Source organism: Epinephelus fuscoguttatus, linkage group LG13 (assembly GCF_011397635.1).
Source record: "Epinephelus fuscoguttatus linkage group LG13, E.fuscoguttatus.final_Chr_v1".
Taxonomy (NCBI): Eukaryota; Metazoa; Chordata; class Actinopteri; order Perciformes; family Serranidae; genus Epinephelus; species Epinephelus fuscoguttatus.
In genome coordinates this window covers 33,469,520-33,491,124 of record NC_064764.1, presented here as the reverse complement: position 1 = coordinate 33,491,124, position 21,605 = coordinate 33,469,520, and the positions used below count along the sequence as shown (strand labels likewise).

The following is a 21,605-nucleotide window of genomic DNA, read 5'->3' as shown; positions in this document are numbered from 1 at the left end:
GCATGTGACACTTGATTATGTATGGTGACGCGTGGCTTAATGGGCTTTTCCTTCCTCGCTGGCCTCATCTCCGATGCAGGGTCACGTTGTGTGACAGATGATTGAAGCTGGACCACTTAACCTCAGAGTGGAGGTAATGAATTACGCCTATAATGTATGGCTTCGCCTCGTTGACACACAGACAACGTGTCAGCAGACGACCAAAACAAATACATTTATGCAACAGAGAAAATAAGCAATTTGGTTAAATTGCAATAATATTTAATGTCATGTGTTTATCTCTGTTTGTGGAGAAGTCTCTGTATAAGCTTCCAGCCCGCAAGCACGTGGTATTTATTTATTTATTTGTTTGTTTCTTTCTTTATTTAACAGGGACCATACAGATAAACACCGTCACATACAAATAAGCTATGCATCAGAGCCGAAGCTAATTTGGTTTGCTTTTAAATCTGGGTTATAAACAGCCGAGTTGATAAAGCAATCAGGATGAAAATAACAACATGGATGAAACCAACTTTGTACATACGTGTGTGTGTATGTATTGCATGTGACATGAGATTGTGTGTGTGTGTGTGTCACTTCAAGTGTGAATACAGTGTGTGAACATGTTTTATGTATGTGTTTATATGTTTGTGTGCCTTCGTGTTTATATCATATCTTGTATAATACTGTCTCATGGGTCTTCAACAGGGGGTCATCAGAGTTACTGCAGCGGGGGGGTCGCCAAATTATTGTTTGATGATTTCAAAAAATAACTATGTCTGAAAATACACATTAACATGAGTCCAAAATATCATTAGCATAAATAAATCAGCCTATTCATAAAAACAACCCATTTGATTTATAGTACACAACACTGATGAAGGGCTAATGCCAGATTTATACTTATGCGTCTAATCAGTGCGGTACCTATGCTGTAGCCTGACGTGCACCTCCCCAGAAATGTAACTACATGTCACAGTGACGCAGACCTCCTGTCTATTACTGTAAGCTGAAACCATTTCCCTCAGTTGAAACAAAGCTTTTATTTACTTTCATTTCACAGATAAGAAACAGTAAATTGTGAAAACAATAAAGCCTCCACAAAAACAGCATTTTAAAGCTATAGTGCATAACTTCTACGTGCCTGTAAATGTCTGTTTCACCCAAGCCACTACTAGAGGAGATGATACAATGCTGATTAAGCTGTTTGGCTCCCCTGACATCTCGCGGTATTTATATCATTTTAGTTAGTATGCGTGTAGACCGGCGACATTCCCGCGCTGGTGCACAGGAAATGCTTCCTCACAACAAGAAGGGAGGGGGAGGAAGAGTGGAGAGTCTCATAGCAAGAGGTAGAGCGCAGGTAGAAAGAGAAAGCAACAAAGAAGTGGCTGAGACACGGTTCAGAAGTGGATCTTACCACAAAGAAAAAGCCTGGACATTCAGTTGAAGGTCTATTAGCAAAGAAAGTGACCGACGGAGAAGGCAAACAAGGATTTGTATTGGCGTCGCTTTTCCTCGGTGAACAGCCCTGAAGGAAGAAATTAGGCTGAGGGCAGACACGGATGTTGCCTTGCTGCTGTTGGATAAGTAAGTGACTTGATTTATAATCATATTATGAGTAGTATGAGTCGCTATTACATGTACTGGACCTAGTACTTTATTATTTTCTTGGAAATGGTGCTATGAATGTAATGTAATGTTAGCAGCCTAGTGTTCGCCACGGTGTGAAGCAAGTGTTACTTTGTGTACACGGTGTGTGGCTACTGGTGTTACTCTGTGTACGGTGTGTGGCGAGTGTTACTCTGTGTACATGGAAGTGCCGGCTTATTTGTTGTAATAACGCTTTATCCGCTGGGAGGTGACAGAAGTTACGCACTATAGCTTTAAGTCTTGTGTGTGATTTATCCTGGCTTCATATGAGCAGAGGAAATCTCTGCTAGTCGCTAGGCTAATTTATACAATGTAAAATGCCATAGGCTTGTGCTGGTAACGTTAGCATGTTATATTTGTTTGGAAAACATGTTTAGTATAAGACAGCTGTTTTGTCAGTGAACCTTGTGAGTTGTAATGGAGCTGAATTTTGTAATGTTGCTTTTGTTAAATGTTGCTGTTGTCCCTGAAAAGCTGGCTGGCCACAGGGCTAATTTATACAAGGTAAAATGCCATAGGCTTGTGCTATTAACATTAGCATGTTGTATCTGTGGGGAAAATGCGTCCAGCAAAAGCTGAGTGCTTTGTCTGTGAATGCTGCGAGTTATAGTGAAGCTGATTTGTGTACTTGCATTTGAAATTGTCTCTGTTAAGCCATGTTTAATGTGTGTTTAATGTGTGTTTTGAATCTGCTAAACTTAACAGCACTTCACAGAAACCTTGCTGCCAACTAGTTTTTTGGAGGTGTAACTGCAGAGTGACACAGACACACCACTGCACAAGTGTAAATGCTCACAACTGTGTAGGCTCTGAATAGAGCTGACGCACAAGTATAAGTCCCACTCAATTGTCACCTATGAATCCTCCTGCACTCATGTGTGCTAGCTAATTGACGCTAAATCACTGTGCCTTACAAATGTATGTTTAGCATTAAAATATGGTGTGTAAATATGTGAATTATTCTATAATTATGACTTTAATAGCTTATCATTATATTTACCATGTAAGCGTATTGTTTGTACATGGCACTTAAGGTCGCTCGACATGTTATTGTAGGCCTAGGGATATGAAACTTAATCTCATACAATATGTGTAGTATGGGGTCCCTGCTTTGTCGCTCTTTTAGCTCGGGGGTCCTTGGTCTGAAACACATTGAAGACTCCTGCTCTATTTAAGTGCAAATAAATACACAAATTCATTTTACCCCAGTTACTCCAGTTCTTGAACACTTGATCTGTTGACTTCTTGCCCAAATGCTCTAATTATGAAAAACCTGTCATATCAAGCCCAGTCTCGTGCCAAGGTTGTCAAATGCTGACACTTTGTCATGTCCCTCAGAGTGTGATACCAACACCGAAGACACGCCAGGCTTTCTTCTAACTCCTATGTAATCCCATCTGGTAATATTTGTGTAGATGTGGGTGTGGTTAGTAGTCAGCTGCAGGAGAAAGATGTGTGTGTGGTGGGTGGTGGTTCATGAGAGTAGCACCAGGTGAGCTGATTTGACACAGCTGCTGCTGGTTTGTTCTGATTACATCTCTCCTTTTTACACTGCCTGAGTTTTTGTTTTAAAGCTGAATGAGCCATGAGACATGTGCCTATGGCTGCAGGGCTCCTCCAGCACATGTCTCCCCGTCCATTCAGCTTTCAACCAAAAACTCAGGCAGTGTTGGTCTGGGTCCCAGTCCTGCGAGGGCCAGCACACTACTGCATGACAATGGAGAGATGTAATCAGAACAAACCAGCAGCAGCTGTGTCAATCACCCCTACACCTCACCCCTGCAGCAGACTACTGACCACACCCACCTCCACAATTTGACAGTCAGAACAACTGGCGTAGTATAAAAGGCAAGAAAGTCTGTCTAGGGTGGATCCGTCCTTAGGTGGATGGGTCAAACAAACACGGACTTTCACCCAAGAGAGGGTCTCAATGCAGTCTTACAGACTATTGACTTCAGTACACGACACACCCAGACATCTTTCCTTAACCTTCACCATAATGTGTCTGCAGCCACAGCTACATGCAGGAAACCGCTATTTGTGTCCCATGTAAAACCAAAAGGCAGTGCAGTTGTAACTTAACGTTACATAACTTCTGTCTGTCTGTCACGTACTTGCGTCGCTCATGTTCCACATTTACGTCACGTTATCAACTCATTTTAAAACAGAACATGTTTTTTCTTAAACTTACTGTTGCCTGAAACGAACCGAGGCCATTTCACAATATTAACCACCGATTTTAATGAATTTCTGTGCTTCACATACAGACACTAAAGGGTGTGTCTCAGAGACACCAAAGGGTTCAACATCACACTATCTGACAACTTGGGATGAAAGCATGTTGTCTTTTTCTTTATGTTGTGAGCTTTTGTTTCTCACCTTCACTCCCAGTCTTATTTGCTTGATTTTATTCTCATTATAACGTCTCGTATTATATAAGCCTCTCAGCACAGCGGTCTCTGAAGGAACAGGATTTCAGTCGCCTGTTTATCTATAAATCTTTCATTTCTGTTTGGTGTTTTTATTAATCTTTTTTTTTTTCCAGTGCATTTCCACCTTCAGTGTATTTATAGTACTTTAAGATAAAGCTGTGAAGAAAAACAATGCAATCCTCCAAATATAACCCATGACCTTGACCTACTTGAGCTCGAGCTCTGGTATCAGGCTGCTGCAGTGGTCACTGACTGTCTGACTGGTGTGTTGTTGCAGACGGCAGTCCGCTAACCTGGTGGCTGGACTGGGAAGGAGAGAAGCGGAGCTACTGGGGAGGCTTCCTGCCTGGAGTGCAGCAGTGCTCCTGCAGCCTGGAGGAGAACTGCGTGGACATGAACTACTTCTGCAACTGTGACGCCGACACAGACACATGGTACACAGCACAGACACACACAAGCACGCATTTATAGTCCAGGGAGAACATTTTCCTTTGTTATATTGCATATATATTTTAATATTGAGAGGTGTGTATAAATATTTTGTCTATAATTGCAGTATATTGTGCCGTAAACTGTCCCCTGTCAGTGTTTTACTGTTCTATCTGATTAATATTACTGCTGCTTTAATGTATATGTCGCATTTTACTGCTGCAGATATTTAAGATTGTGCAAAATTTAATTCCTTTATATACTCTGGGGTAGTTAAACATACAGCAATACATCATATTCTATGAAATCATCATATGATTGAAGCATTTGTAGCCTGGCTGTCCTGTGAGTATTACATATCTCTCAAAAGTCAGAAAAACAGCCTGTTTTCAGCTTTGCTAGGAGGCATGTTCCAGCTCCTCCAAGAGTTTATTTACCTTAGGAAGTAGGAGAATGTTCCCAATCTATAAAGGAACACTTCATCCTTAATTCTTTGTGTGTTTGTTTGTTTTCACTGGAGCATGAAAGTATAAAAATTGTAATCTAAAAAGTAACTTTAGCTGTCAGACAAATGTAGTGCAGTAAAAGTACAGTATTTACCCCCAAGATGTCGTGTAGTACAAGTATAAAGCAGCATAAAAGGGGAATACTCGAGTAAAGTACAAGTACCTCAAATTTGTCCTTAAGTACAGCACTTGAGTAAATATACTTAGTTACATTCCACCGTTTCCACAGGGATCCCAGATTAATCAACACCTCACCAAACACATGCACCTACATACATACAATAAAACACAAAACAAGGCATCATAAATGGTGCAGAGTGAAAACCATGCATCCGAAGAAGAAGATGTATTTACAGAGATAATGTAGAATACAGACAGTCCAGACAAAAAGCCTCATTTCGTTATGTCTTGCAGCAAGAACAGTTTGTGTTAAGGACTTCTGGTAACTTTCAAACTGGTTAGAGAGATAAGGGAGTCTAGATTGAGTCTCGCCTGCAGGTCATTCCAACACCAAAGGCTGTAATAAAACAGACTGCTTCTTCCAGCCTCAATCCACACAGGTGGCACCTTTGAGTGCAGACTTTGCAAACTATTGGATCTAAGACTGTAGGTGTATTGTACAAATACAAACTTAGAGCAAAGGTACATGGGTAGAATGGCCTTGTACATTGAAATATACTACTGCTGCATGCTGCGCATAGAAAGTGAAGACCAGAAGACAGACTGTACACTGTGCAGTGATGAGTCTTGTCGCCTGAGTTTAAAATATATTTTAAAGCAACATGATAAAGTGGGTCAAGTTTGGCCATAGTGGTGGGACAAGCAGATTTGTAAATGGAATCATCGTACTGTAACTGAGACAAGAAAAGGCCTGAAATGGAGCGAAACATAAATTTAGTCTGTGAAAGAAACCCAATGTGAGGTTGAGTTTCTTAATGAAAGGTCCAGTGTGTGAGATTTAGGGGGATATATTGGCAGAAATGGAATATAATATAATAAGTATGTTTTCTTTTCTCTCTTGTTGTGTTATCGTTACTTTAGAATGAGCCGTTTCTATCTACACAGGGAGCAGGTCCTCGTCTACAGAGATCCCCATGCTCCATCGTCATGTTTCTACAGTAGCCCAGAGCACAGAAACTGAACACTGGCTCTAGATAAGACCATTCATGTCATGTTGGCCACTGTAGTCAGCAGGCCCTTCATGACAAGCAGTATCAGAGAAGCACAGATTTTTAATGTGAAACAGCTTTATTCACTGTTTATGCCGATTTATATCATTGGTCCGTTTGTTTTGGAGAGGAAGAGACCTCTGCAGATAAATCAACTTCTGGTTGAAAACCTCCTGAACATCTGGATCTTAAGTTATCAGAGGAAAAACATGAGCACACATTGCAAGCGCTTGGCTAGCAAGTTGTCTCTGACGTGCCAAACAGCATCAAGAAAACTGATTTGTAAAGTAAAACTGCTTTATTCAGTGTTTTTACCGGATTACATTACTAGTAGGGATGCACAGTAATATCAGCACATCATCGGTATCGGCAGATATTAGCTTGAAAATGAAATATTAGAATCAGCCAACATACTTTTTCTTTACATTGAAAAACGTTCTATTTCATGTCTCCATCTGCTGGTGGGCCGTCACGATAAGAGTATGCATGTATAAAATGATTTTAATTGAAAAAACTCTAACCGGGAGAAGTTTCAGTTTGTTGAAATCTGCGATCCTCACTCCTAGACGCTACTAAATCCTCCTAAATCTTACACACTGTTCCTTTAAAGTTCCAGTGTGATGTTTGAGTTAAAATTCATGTCAAAGCAAATGCCCAGATATTTATATGTATCAACAACACCTTTCTGAATGTTATGAGAAAAACAAAACAAAAACTGAACATTACAACCTTCATGCAGGTCAGATTTACTGCAGGACTGTTTTATTAGACTGCATTTATATAGCTCGGTGTACCTAATAAACTGGCAAAAACTGAGTGTATGGGGCGTCGGTGGCTTAGTGGTGGAGCAGGCACCCCATGTGCAAGGCTGTTGCCGCAGCGGCCCGGGTTAAACTCCAGCCTGTGGCCCTTTGCCGCATGTCACTCCCTTTCTCTCCCCCTCCTTCACGCTTGTCTGTCCTATCCATTAAAGGCTGAAAATGCCCCAAAAAATATCTTTTAAAAAAAAAACTGAGTGTATTTCCAACCCACACTAATAGGAACCACATCCTCTAAATAATGAGGTCCCAAATATGAATTAACAAACATATAAAGAAATAAGGACACGACCACTAGATAAAAAACAACCTAACCATTAATAGCATCAACGATCATTCCTAATGGCTCTGTGGTGTATCTGTGGTTGTATATATTACCCTACGATAATCCACAGAAAGTCTGCTGATGATTAATTAGTCAATTCATCGATCAGGCTTTCAGAGCTCTGAGAATCTGTTCAGTGTTTTATCTCCAGCAGTCAGATAGATTCAGTCAGAATTTCGTCACCGGTTTTATTTAACCAGCATTCACTCCAAAATGATTAATTACAGCCGGTACATAATATAACAATCATGATCAATCTAATCATATTTCTTAAGCACTGACAGAAAAAACAAAGGCTGCATTATAGTTTTGTGTGAGAGACGCTCTGAATGTCTTTGTTTACCGTATGTTAATCCACTGCAAAGCCTCTCTCGATTCAGCTCAGTTTGCATATTTCCAGAGGCAGTTGTCTGCATTGTGATAGATTGCTCCCTTTTTAATGTGTTTACTCTGCGTTCTGTGCTAATGCAGAAGAATGGATGCCTTTATCTGGACCCCCAGAAAGGCATCCACCCCGAGGGCAGTGTGGCACCATTTATTTAATTCTTTTTTGTGTGTGTGTGCCACAGGGCTAATGACACAGGGATACTCTCCTATAAAGACCACCTGCCAGTGAGCCAGATCGTGATTGGAGACACCAACAGAACGGGCTCGCAGGCCGTCTACCACATTGGCCCTCTGCGTTGTTATGGAGACAGTAGGTGATCACCTCAGTGTTGAAGCGAGTGTGCCAGATTTGGTTGCAGATGGAGGCCTTGATTCCCAGGCTTACTGTTGATCAGAGGCAGCCCGAGCTCAGATGATGCCTCATGTGTTTATCTATGGATTAAAAGTTAAAATCAGTCTGTTCTGTTACGAGTCAGACAACTGGCCGTGTGGACTGTAACCTCATAAAACCTGCTGGACCTGCCAGGAGGTCCGTCTTTACAAACTCATGTGGTGCCAAACGGTGGGGGAGACGCAGGAGGGGGCAGAGCTGGACAGCAGCACTGGAACATGAAAGAGGTTGTTGATATTTACTGCTTCATGTCCCAGAGTGAGCTGTGGACACAGGGCTAGCTCATCTGCAGCCAAATAAGGTTCACACCCCCATGATTTTATATCAGAAGCCAAGTGGGGATAACGTTTCCTGAAGACAGTAAATATATCTCAAATTCTGCACAAGACATCTGAAATATTTCCAGAGGCAATATACCTGTTTTGTGTCCTTGTTATTGATGAATAATTTATACACATTATTAGACATTCTTATCATAAAATGCACTCTTATTTAATGAACAAATGTTGGCATTGTATGTTTCAAACATTTGTATACATAACATTTGTACGTTATTATGTAACAGATTTCTTTAAGCTTTACATTTCTTTATGTTTCACCAGTGCTTTGGTTAACATGTAGATAGGTTTAGGCACAAAACCCACTATGATTATAATAATGAAAAGGTCATGTTTTGGCTTACAATACCTGGTTTTTGTGGCACTATCCCAGCAGGAAACATGGCAATGTCTCTTTAAAAAAACGACTGCATTTCGTGGCACTATCCCAGCGGAAACACAGTGATGTCTGTGAAAGATGAGCGCTTTTTGTTGCACGATTCAGGCAGGAAATGTAGCAGTGTCTTGGCTAAAAACAGCTGCATTTTGTGGCACTATCCTGGCAGGAAACACAGCGATGTCTCATTATAAAATAATTGCTTTTTGTGCCACTATCCCAGCCAGAAACACAGTAATGTCTTTGTAAAGAACAACCGCTTTTTGTGCCACTATCCTAGTGGAAAGATAAAAAATGAAAAATAATCACTTTTTGTGCCACAATTTCAGCAGGAAATGCAGCAGTGTCTCGGTTAAAAATGACTGTGTTTTATGGCATTATCCTGGAAAGAAACACAGTGATGTCTGTAAAAAGCAGTCACTTTTTGTGCCACTGTTCTAGTAGAAAGACAGCGATGTCTCAGTAAAAAACAACCGCTTTTTGTGCCACCACTCCAGCAGGATATGAAGCAATGATTTGGTTAAAAACAACTGCATTTCCTGGCACTATTTTGACAGAAAATGCAGTGATGTCTCTGTAAAAAGTATGGGCATTTCATGCCACTATCCCAGCAGGAAATACATTGAAATCTGTAAAAAAAAATGATCGCTTTTTGTGCCACATTTCGTCAGGAAAGGCAGCAGTGTCTCGGTTAAAAATAACTGTGTTTCATGGCACTATCCTGGCAGGAAATGCAGTGATGTCTCTGTAAAACATATGCGCTTTTTGTGGCACTATTCCAGCAGGAAATGCAGCAGTGGCTTGATACAAAACAACCGCTTTTCACGGCAGTATTCTCAGAAAAACATGACAGCAAATCACTAAAAACACCCACCTTTGTTAGCAGAAAAGCCTCAGGAAACACAGTGACAGGTCGCTAGAACACTTTCAGTTTTGTTGTTTGTTGGTCACGAGCAGTGGCAGCCATCTACCGTCCCCTACACCTCCTGATGACAAAGTTTGCTCACATACTACATAACTTTAGAAACACTGATATGATATGAAATTTACAGCTGTAGCATGTTTTGGGTTTGCAGAAACATACAATGCCAACATTTTCTTCTTGGAACTGGGCTGTGATGAATGTATGAACATTTGCTGTAAATTAAAAAATATATATATAAAAACAGATGCAAATAACTGCATTTCAGACACTTTGCTCACAGTAGAAATAGCGCAGGCAATTGCATTTAGTTTCTTCACAATATTATTACCTTGAAATAGTCCTTTGTTAGTAGGGAGAACTTGAGGTGAAAAGATTTTGGGCTATTTTGTCTCCTTGACATGCCTTCTTTCAGACTAATGAAAAAAGAAATCCAAAATACATGTGGGTGTTCATATTTCTGTTGTGGAATTTGTAATACAAAAAGTAATTGTCTTAATGGCTGAATGAGTTTAAGTGATACCGTGCAGGATTTTCCTAAAAACAATGTATAGTCATCCCTTTCTGTCATCAGTAAGTGGTGTGTTTCTCTGCAGAGACTCTGCCCTCTGCCTATATTTTCTGATTTTCTTCTTATTTTCTGTGTATGGGATGTTTATGGGTGTGTACCCCCACAGTGCTCAGGTAAGGTCAGGGCTTTATAAAAAGGGTAGCAACCAGGTCCAAGTTCGTAAGCATCCAGACACAGTGCTGAAAAAACCCAAATACAACGAAGAGAAACGCCAAACAGGAGTGAATCTGAGGTTGGCCTTTACTTTAAATTTTGCTGGCGAACATGTTTACAAAGAGTAACTGACAGCCCTGCATAGCACACCTTTAAAATCTTTAGCCCCTTCACCTGTTGTTTCTTATTTTTGGTCTAAAAATGAATGGAATTTTGCAGTACATATCTTGAAGGCCATTTTCTGAAAATGAGTTTCTTCTCACACTCTGCCAGAGATCTCTACTCCAGTCACACTTACAAACACTAAACTTTCCACTTTTATTCCTATCTGTATTCTGAAGGTTTTTACAAAGGGGGTTTGTTCATGTATCATTCATAGCCTGATTTATAGCACATTTTGTTCCTAAAAACATGGCAAAAATTGTTTTGTTTTTTTTTAATGGATGCTGATATAAGTAGACATCCAAACATGTCAGTAAAATGAAAAGAGACTTTCTGTAGTGGGAATTTATACAAATAAATATTTAAATAGATGAAATCTCATTTGCATATTTAAACATGAAATTTCAGGAAAATTGTCATTTAAAAAGTAATTATCTTAATAAAAATAATCAACTGAGGAAGTGTCATGGTGATATCTATTAAACTTTACCAAACTTTACTTTACTTTATCAAACTTTACTCCTTTTCACCTGGGTGTATCCCCTTAATAAAACATTTATTCATTATTATCATTATTATTATTTATTTTTTTTATTTATTTATTTTTTTTAATTAAACCTTTCTTTGACCAGAAAAAAACCTGTTGAGATTAAAAGTCTCTTTTTCAAGAGTGTCCTGGCAAAGACAGGACAGACGGACATCATAGAGCTAAAATACAAAATGAAAAATATTTTTTAAAAAGGAGCAATATGAAACACATGATAAGATTACTTCAAAGAAAAGCCCAAAAATGTATGTTAATATATATGAGAGGAACCAAAGAGTGCAGTCAGACTGTCGGTCTGCAGAAGATTCCACATATAAAGAGCTGCATACACACTGTAAATGCTTGCTTACCAAACATTTTAGTCCTATTTATATGAGAAACTAATTTACTTTTATGGTATTTTTTTTGGAGGTCATCATTTAACCCTGGTACGAACTCTCCGAACAAAAGTTCAGGACATTTTTTTTATGTGCTCTAATAAAACAGCTCAGTGAAAAGCTGGCGACTGGTGGAAATCTTCACACAGTGTGAAACACAGACACAACAGCACTGGATGTTGGTTCAAATACAAAAGAAATCTTGAAAGTGTTATCTAGTTGTGATGTTTCCCGACAATGGGGCGATCGAATAAAGGCATGCCCTCCTTCACTGTAAATCAAATAGAGCCGTGCTGTTCTACAGTACCACAGCAGAACCTCTGAGGGAGGCAGAGACAGACGGTCGGGTGTACAAAGTGTGTGAATTCTGACACCAGAGACCGCAGTTTGCTTCCTGTTTCCCACCAGAAGCCGACTCTGGTGACAGATCAGATGTCATGTTTCATCATTAACTCCTCACTTGTGTTTCGTCAATGCAAATGCGAGGAAACGATGCGAGTGAGAGAAACAAGACAATTAAGTCAAATGAGGTGCACCTTATTTGGTGTGCATCCTCCTTCAGTCAGGAATCTGATCTACCTCCACTCTCCTTTTCCCTCTCCCTTTCCTTTCAGAGTCTATATGGAACGCAGCGTCTTTCTACCAGGAGTCGTCGTATCTCTACTTCCCCACCTTACAGGCCGAGCTCGCCTCTGATATCTCCTTCTACTTCAAGACTAGCGCTCCTTCAGGAGTATTTCTGGAGAACCTGGGCCTCAAGGATTTCATCAGAGTGGAGCTCAGCTGTGAGTCAACGTTCAGAGGCAGAGAGAGAGAAGTACATGACAAGGACATGCACACAGAACGCCAAAAAAAAAAAAAGAATAGCCATACATAAGAGCACCCGCCAAAGCTGTCAGGGATTTTTTTTTTTTTTTTTTCCTCGCGTTTCTCAAATGGAAATGTTAGCTGTACTGTAGTTGACAGTTTAATTTCCCCAAGAAGCAGGCTGTCAGGTCTGCGCAGCGTGATGTAATCCTAATGACACAGTCAACAGCTATGTCATGCTGTCGCAGGAGGTGTTAAAAGCATTTCCTTACTACCCATGTAGGGAAGCCGAAATCCTTAATGAACACACCAGATGGATGGAGATTACCTCGTAGACTTACTGGAGGGAAAAGGAGATGAAATGCTGCAAATCAGATATATTGATGCAAAACACTGACTTGTTTACACAAGCACCGATAAAGTGATACACTGTAGTTTATAAGGTGCGTTAAAGAATTTAGCGACATGATGTTGTACTCACCAAACAGCATATCTAATAAGTACCTCCAGTCTTTCGTGCAGCTGTGTGTTAGTTTATTTATCACAGGTGATAAAATAGATTTGAAATTGTTGATTACATTGTGTTTTGTTGCACAAACCTGAGGGAGGAGTTCTCGGGATATTTGCAGCCTTTATGTATTACTGCAGCATCGGAGCCGTTGTGAAATATTGACGAGCTGTCAGCTGAGCCCCCTCATAAATCTATTCAGGTCATCAAGTTTTCCCAGCAGCATTGTATCGCATTGCATCAGAAAGGAGGATAGAGAGGAACATAAAAAACCTAATATCACATTCAGTCTGACCTGGCTGTCGTGTGTGTGTGTGTGTGTGTGTGTGTGTGTGTGTGTGTGTGTGCGATTCCCCACTGGCCTCCCAGCTCCCTCAGTGGTGACTTTCTCCTTTGATGTGGGAAACGGTCCAGCGGTCCTGTCGGTGAAGTCCCACCTCCCTCTTAATGACAGACAGTGGCACTACGTGAGGGCAGAGCGCAATGTGAAGGAGGCCTCCCTGCAGGTCGACCAGCTCCCCCTCCGCTTCCTGGAGGCGCCAGCTGACGGACACCTCCGTTTACGGCTCAGCAGCCAGCTGTTTGTAGGTAGGCTTGCTGTCACACTGAATAACCCTCTGCCAGAGACGGGGATTTATTTAAACCTGCATTAATTGATTTTGAGTGGAGTGGGGGGGTGTTGTGCCGCAAGACGCTTACACATCATTAACATATTGTCACCTTATAAAGGTCGCCTGGTGAACGGAAGCTCAATACTCATTTTATTTTTAGCTCTGTTTTTTGGTGTCTACTAACCAGGGTGACTACCGATCTTGAAACTAGAACATTTGTCTCACGTTCAGCAACATCCCACAAATCCTGCGAAATGTTGTGCATTTCAGGTTCATTTCTTTAAGTTATTTTTGTTGTAAAAGATTAAATATTCATCATGTGTGTCCATCATCTTTCCCAGAATTTCAGGCCAACATTTAAGTCACATTCACATTCCACTTACGTGTGTGTACGGAGACGAGGCAACCCAAAGTCCATGCATTCCTCTGTTAATCTCTGTGATATCCAATTTTTATTTATTTATTTATTTATTTTATTTTATCTATTCAACAGGGACTATGCTACTGCACCAGAAGGTTTTTTTTTAATTTATTTATTTAAATAAAACAATTACAAATTACACAACAACACTATAACACATTATAACCCACTGACAAAGACATACAGTATTAAAAGGAAGAAGAAAAAGAAAAAATTCACAGACATACAAAAGCCAACGTAACAACAAAACAAACAACCGAAAACAACTAGATGATAATGTCATTATCATCCTTCTTCTAAACTTGGCCTTAATCTATTCCATCACCAACAAAGAAATGTTATAAAAAGGAAAGAAAACAGGGAAATGTCTTTCCTTTTCGATTCAAAAATAAATCTTTTTTCCAATAATATAACAGTATTTAGAGGCACCAGAGTTAGCCATAAGCTCATTTTCATCTGTTGTCCCTCGGCAGGAAACAGAAAACAATTTCTCTGCTAAAAGACACAATTATATTAAAACACAACTACAAAAGAGAACATGTTCACGACACAATGTCTTCAATTCAATTTTATTTATAAAGCTCAGTATCCCAAATCACAATTTGCCTCAGAGGGCTTTACAGCATATGATATCCCTCTGTCTTTTGGACCCTCACAGTGGATAAGACAAAACTCCCCAAAAAACTTTTCAGTAATAACAATAGCAAGACAACACAACATCAAATCATCTCAACCGTAACAACAGCAACAACAATACAACTAAAACATTTAGATAATATTTCGGTCCGCAGTTTGCTTCAAGTACGTAAAAAAAAATTCTACTTTTGTGGTGGATTTCGGAGAGATCATATGACAGTGTGGTAGCTTAGCTAAGAGGCTGTTTCCTTCAATTCAGCTGCCTGTTCATTGTCACGTTAGTTTGTCTGATTAAAAAGAACTTGTTTATCTAGTTTTAACATATTGTGACTCTGAGTAATGTTATTCTGCTTATACAGTCAGATCGTCATTATGACGACGATTACGTTCATATGTCTTTTTAATTAAATATTTCACAAAACATGCTACGTACCTGGCAGGTTCTGTTTTTGTCCCGGTGATGTTGCAAGCACATATTCCAAACTACTGGATGGTGAAAAACAGACAAAATTCCTCTCCCTCATGGCTACAGGCAGTTTCTACCAGGTTTCTATCCATCTGTAAAGACATGCACTTCCTTGCGTTGGACACTAGAGGCATTATCAGTATATTTAAACATCTACGGACACTAGTTACATACATAAATAGAAACAAGGCATAAGGCCTTGTCCACATGTACATGAGTAAATTTGAAAATGTAGCTTCTTCTATGTTCTAGTTTTGGCTCTTTGTCCACATGCAAACTGTGTTTTAGGACATTGATGTGTAGACAGAGAAAGTGTGAGTGTCTGGCTTTAAGAGTTTGCACCATTATCTCTTTCACGAGGCGTCACAAATGAGGCAACGTTTCGTGCAATGGCTGATGTGGCTAAAACAGTTTTTATATGTTTACACACAAATATACAGTCAGTCCTCCACTATATGTAGGAACAGAGATGTCAGAATGAGCTACAGAGGTCACTCTTACAGGTAGCCTTCGGGTAATAACTTTTATTAATTGTGTGGCTTTAGGGTTAGCATAATGTCGATACCTGTTGGTTTGACATGCTCTTGACAGCACATTAATTCTGTTCTATGTTTTCATCTGGACAGGGATTTTTTTATAACAGGGCTTTTGTGGATGGGAATGTTTTGTGAGAATCATGTCCAAATTTCATAAATATCAGGCCAATCTTGAATTTTAATTTGTGATGTCTTAATTGCCACAAAAACTTTATCTCATTTATCCATCCTTCAATTTGCCTTGGTCAAAATGAGTCACGATCTTCATGTGACTGAAAGTCAAAATTTTTGATGTTAAAAATCTATCGGCAAAATGCAGATTAACCTAACTCGCCTACCTTTGTCCGTGAACCACCTACATAAGTTACTACTTATCTTAAATTGTATGCTTTCATTCTTGTTCAGTGCTTCAATAAGAAAAAATGATTATTTGTCCAAAAATCTTGAAATGTCTTAAAAAACATTAAAGTGTCTGATACCTGTAGACACCCTGCTAAAGCTACTCGGTAGCAAGTGAGCAAAGAGGAGTGATAATGATAGCCTTCTGGTGAGGGTAAACAACAGCTGCACCTGCCCTGAGTCCTACACACACACACACACACACACACACACACACACACACACACTGACAGAAGTCTCAGCTTGAAGTTGCCCAAAGCAACAAGAAGTGCAAATTTAAGACACATTAATCCATTTAATCTTTTAGTTACATCGCCTTTGGGAAGTTGCCTTGTCTCTGCTTCGGGAGTAGGTCTGTTTCTGTCGTCTGCTATTCTTAAAATGAAGTTTTAACTAAAATATTAGCATATAATATTCACTTCCATTATACTCTTTAAATTGAATAGGTCCAGCACCATTAAAATTCTCATATTCTCAAATATCATAATGCCCACTGCAATTTAAAGCAGGTTAACACCCGACACCGCTGCAAGTAGGCATTCCATATAATATAAAATCAATCTTTATATAGCCTAATAATAGTCTTTTCTCTTTCACACTCGACTCCCACATTGTCCTGCAACAGAACAATAATGAGTAGGTCATCCTAACACCGACTCCTGTGGGAAATATCTGGCTTTTCAGCTGCTAAATGCTCCACCATGTTCAGGGGATTCTCTATAACTTTGTCTGTGCCGCTAGAAGCCGGGCAGGTCGTGCTGAAAGCGTTAGCTGCCTCCTGTTTGGTGAGAGTGAAGCAAAATAGTCAGTTTATGGGCAATTAAAGCCAAAACAATGAGCTGAAAGACGGTAAAAAGGGAGTAAAACTTCAGAGTCGGGTGATAATTCTCTTTGTATTTATCACCAGACGCAACACCTTTCACATTTTTCTTTCATTGTTAATATAAAAGTATTGATTGGTGCAGCTGTGAAGGAAAAGTTCTGATTTTTCAAGTCTACCTTAATCCAAGTCTTACATGTACTTTTGAAAGAGTTATTGGTAGTTATAATCATTGCTCATCTCCAAACTGGCCTTGAAGTGATCCTTTCAGAATACAGTTGAAGCCAACACAAGGCTTTGACAGAAGTCTAATATTAGCTTTGACTGAACCTTGAAAAGATTTTTTCGCACAGAGCAAGGACTCTGGTTTTTGTCCCCGATCTCTCACAATGTAGAGGCACTACAAAAGTATCGCTTCACAGATAAAATGGAAAGGAGAGGCGATTACAGCTAACAATAACTGTCCTGGAAGAATACAAACCTGCCCTGTAAGCTACTGTGAAGAACTAATGTATTTTATTATTTTTTCATTATTGCTCCGGTTCAGATGCACGGCTGCTCTCTTTCTCCTCTCACATTTCTCCAGCAGCCTTTCCCCCCTATGACATTTTAATGTGTCTCCTTAATAATACACCAGCTCTCTGGAGGGGACAGACCCCATTTTAAAAAAGTGAGAGTTTTTTTTTTTCACGTGTTCTCCATTTTACTGTAGGCCCACAGTTCACGCTCTTAATGGGTCATTTACTGAGATCTAATGAATAATTTATCGGAGGAGAGAAATGACAAATGGAAGCAAGAATCCTCTGTTCATTTCAGAAGAGCGTGTCATTAGGTGAAGATTTAATTGTTTTTATAAGAAGGTACAAAGGTGACATTTTACGACATTCTCTCAGAAGATAAAGTTGATGTGAATGTTTGATTACATCCCTGCAATTACAATGGGATTGCTAGTTTGGAAAAGTAGATGATAAGAAAAATGTGTTAGAAAACTTTAAGCATGTCCAATAGGGATAAAGCAACTTGATGGAAATAAGTAAAATACATATTTAGAGGTACATTTCTAAATGGTACAGAAGCCCTGAGAGGCAAAAAGGGCAGTGTCGGCCAAAACCAAAATTTATCTCCAACGTAAGAGATATTATCGTCTACATATGGGATGTTATCTAATACATACAAGATGTCATTTACTATGCACAGGATTTTGTCTCCTACCTACTACATTTTATCTCCTGTGTACGCAGGCTTAATTTGACAGTAAGACAGTCATGCAGAATGAAATAAAATGTGAGGCTATGACAAAAAACACCTAATTTTAGACATAATATCTATAAGAACATAACTAAAAAGTCAGTGAAACAAACAAAATGCCATTGTGTGATTTCACCACATGTCGTTCTACATTTATGTCATGCAAAACCAACCTTACTAGTTCCGCTTCTGTCATATTTTAGGCAAGACGTATAAGGCCCTGATCACACAGAAAGTGTTTTAGCAGCTGAAAGCGGCTTTTTGTAATTGTTTTTAATGGGAATGAAGCTTTTTTCTCAGTGTGTTTATTGTGTTGCTGCTTGCCTCACGTTTCTGCGCTCTAGGCGTCTTTGTCGGAGCACTCGGAGCCAAAAAGCACCCCATGTTATCTCTTTTTCGGTCATCTTTTTTTCCCATTCTCCAATCAGATGATTTGAGAGGCAGGCCTTCTGTGGTGGTCACGACAACAAGTTTACAGTTGGTAAACAATGGAGGAGAAACTGGTGGTAGCGGTTGTTGGATACCCAGAGCTATATGGCCCAACGATAGACAGCAGGTTGTCAGACTGCCCTAGAGTCAATCAGCCATCATGGAGGAGAAGCTCCTGGACCAACTGGTGGTACTCCCCATGATCCACCCTCTTTTTTAGGGTCTCATGTACCCACACAGATCTCTGTTTATCTGCTGACAGCCTCTCAACCTCAACCAGAGCTACAGACAGTACCCTCTGCCTCAACATTTTAGGGACTAGATACTGATTATTTTGGGAAACAAAACAACTGTAGATTGATTACACGGGAGGGTTAGTGTAAGGACATGATGGGTCGGTTGCCTGGCAACAATAAAAAGGCACAGCAAGTGTTTTTTATTACTTGTGGCATCAATTAAATTTAAAAAAAAAAAGGCAGTGCGGTGTGCCTTGCTTTTTTGCAACCTGCAAAATACATTGTGTGATTGAGGCTTAACACATCCTTAAATAGAGCACTACTTGACAAAAGATGCAACTTGTGAGTCACAAACAGCTGTAACAAGCTTCATTTGTTGTCATTGTCCAACACAGGGTTGTGAAAGACAGTGTATCACAGTATAATATGAAACACAGCAAGGCTTTTAATGATGTATTTAAAGCTCCCTTCAATTTTCTTTTTATAGATATTACAGTGACAGTAAACAGTGACAGATACATGCTGTTCTTTAAGTGACATAAGTTCAATAACACTATATAATGTTTCTAATTACACAACAGCTGGTAAATATATTCCTTCGAGATGTTGACTTGAACACATAATAATTTTTTCTCGTAAAGAGCTTATCAAAACAGAGTCACAAAGTGCTTCACGTGTCAACAGTTAAATCAGACAAGTAATGAAAACAACAACTTGTAGAAGAACTGACATGTATGTAAAAACGGAGGAAATAAAAGACAGTTTAAATGAACTCTGAACTCAAGTAAAATAAGGAAAGAAAAGGCTCTCTGATAAAAGCATGTCCACATATAAACAGGTTTCCACAACCAAGGATGGATGCAGTTCAGGGTCAGAGATAAGTTTAGTTTATACATAAGCATTTGTAGTATTTCCAGGAGGAATAAAGCAACTTGATGGAAACGAGTAAAATATATTTTTAGAGGTACATTTCTATATAGTTCAGAGGCCCTGAGAGGTAATGAGGACAAAAAAATAATTGTGGGCAATGTCTGAACTTTATCTCCTGCATAAGAGATATTATCTTCTATGTATGAGATGTTATCTAATACATTCAAGATGTCGTATACTGTGTACAGGATGTTATCTCCTACATACAAGATATTATCTGCTCTGTGCGTAGGCTTAATGAGGCTGTTTTGAAAGTGAGAAAGCTATGCAGAAAGAACGACTGGGGCATCAGCGCTTCATCCTGAACAGTTTTCTCACTCTGAAATCAGCCTAATTACCGTAAAACTTGGTGTATAAGTCACACTTTTTTTTACTTTTTTTTTTTTTTTTTCATCTAAAAAGTTGGGTGCAGGTTATAGACCGGTGCAACCTATAGACCAAGGTAAATGCTGACATAGGTAATTTGATCCACAAGATGGCGCTACGTAGTAATTTAAACTCATTCGTTTTTGGGATTTGAGTAAGCATGTATAGTTACAGCCCACACTGTAATAAGGTACTGTAATGCTGTCTTCTTAAAGAAGAAAAAAGAAGTTTAACGTTAATTTAAACTCATTTTTATGGCTCAGATGTTGTTATACCGTAATTTTATTTCCTGAAGAGGTTGTTTGGAAAATTGCAATCTGAAAAGTAACCAAAGCTGCTTAAGAGGTTATTGTGTTTTGAATGTGTTTCAAATTAAAAATAAAGGGAAACAGTGTAGGAATAACTTGTATAACATTTTTATTAACAAATAGTAATACAAAACCTTGTTTTGCCTGTTTGAGACCTTAAAAAATAGACTGCGACTTATATGTCAGTGCGACTTATATTCCGAGTTTTACGGTAAGCCTAAACGTTTATCTCTTACGAAAGCCCTATTCGGACAGATTAGTTTAATGTGGAGACGTGGGGTAAAGTAATTATTACCAGGGATTTTAGTGCCGTCCAAACGCACCATGTCTGTAATCATTACGGATAATGTCAGTAAAAATTACAGCGACTTTTACCTTCTGTAAAACGGTCCGGAGAAAATACCTCGGGTAATATTAATCCTGTGAGAACACGATCCTCTGTAACTAGTTTTCCGCGTTTTTTTGATGATGGAGGCGCTTGAAGAAGCATTCAGTGTCGTCGGCAGTCGTGATAGTGGACATTCTTCTAATGTCGCATAGCCCTACGTGGAGACCAATCAAAAAGGTCGAGAAGAAAGCACATTTCAGAGCCACGAGAATTCTGGTTGTGTTAGGTAGGCCATATAAAAATCCATATTGCTAATCGTTGTGTACACACAATCCTGATCATGGGCAATATTTCATATTGGGCTAATCATTAATTGTTATCCTTCCGCTGATTCTTACAGGAAGCAACGTAGCACGCACATGCCGACAGGGAGGTGACGCCAGGGCGCAAACCGAGTTACCACTCCCATCTCTGGTAGAATTACAGAGATTTCTTGTCCCGTGCAAATCGGACATTTATATTACAGACATCCTGTGGTAAACTGACATTAGTCCACATCCCTATGTAAAGCTAATCCCGTCCAAATAGTACTTAAGGGAGATAACACCTCTAACGTCAGAGATAATATCTCCTGCGTAATAGGCAAACTTTTGGTCAACATTGCTTACAATTTTTTTTTTCACCTTGCCTTTCAGGGCTTCCTGTAGGTTCTCATCTCAGCATTTTCAAAAGGTTATTACAACATACCACTGTTTAGATGTACATCTGTCGACTAAAGCTAGCTAACATAACACGTGGAATTTCAGTGAGCATCTCATAGCACTAATAGCACTAACCCACGCTTCAGAAGGCAGCCCAGGGTTATCAGAATGAAAGCCCATGCAGAATAGAATAAAATAGAATAGAAAGAACTTTATTCATCCCAGATGGGAAAGTCAGTTGTCCAGCAGCTCATAAAAGACAAAAAACAACCACACTTCCCCTCATCAACAACAACACAGTGGTTTAGAAATATACA

The 21,605-nt window shown here is 39.4% G+C and overlaps 1 protein-coding gene across 1 annotated transcript in view; it reads left to right on the top strand.

Moving 5' to 3' along the window:
- Window positions 1–21,605, top strand: part of cntnap5a (contactin associated protein family member 5a) — a 185,780-nt gene that overhangs the window by 130,890 nt on the left and 33,285 nt on the right. Inside the window, exons 14-17 of the mRNA XM_049595075.1 lie at window positions 4,345–4,501; window positions 7,884–8,011; window positions 12,153–12,323; window positions 13,223–13,441. Of these exons, the coding sequence (XP_049451032.1) occupies window positions 4,345–4,501; window positions 7,884–8,011; window positions 12,153–12,323; window positions 13,223–13,441 (675 nt within the window). The remainder of the gene's footprint in view (window positions 1–4,344; window positions 4,502–7,883; window positions 8,012–12,152; window positions 12,324–13,222; window positions 13,442–21,605) is intronic.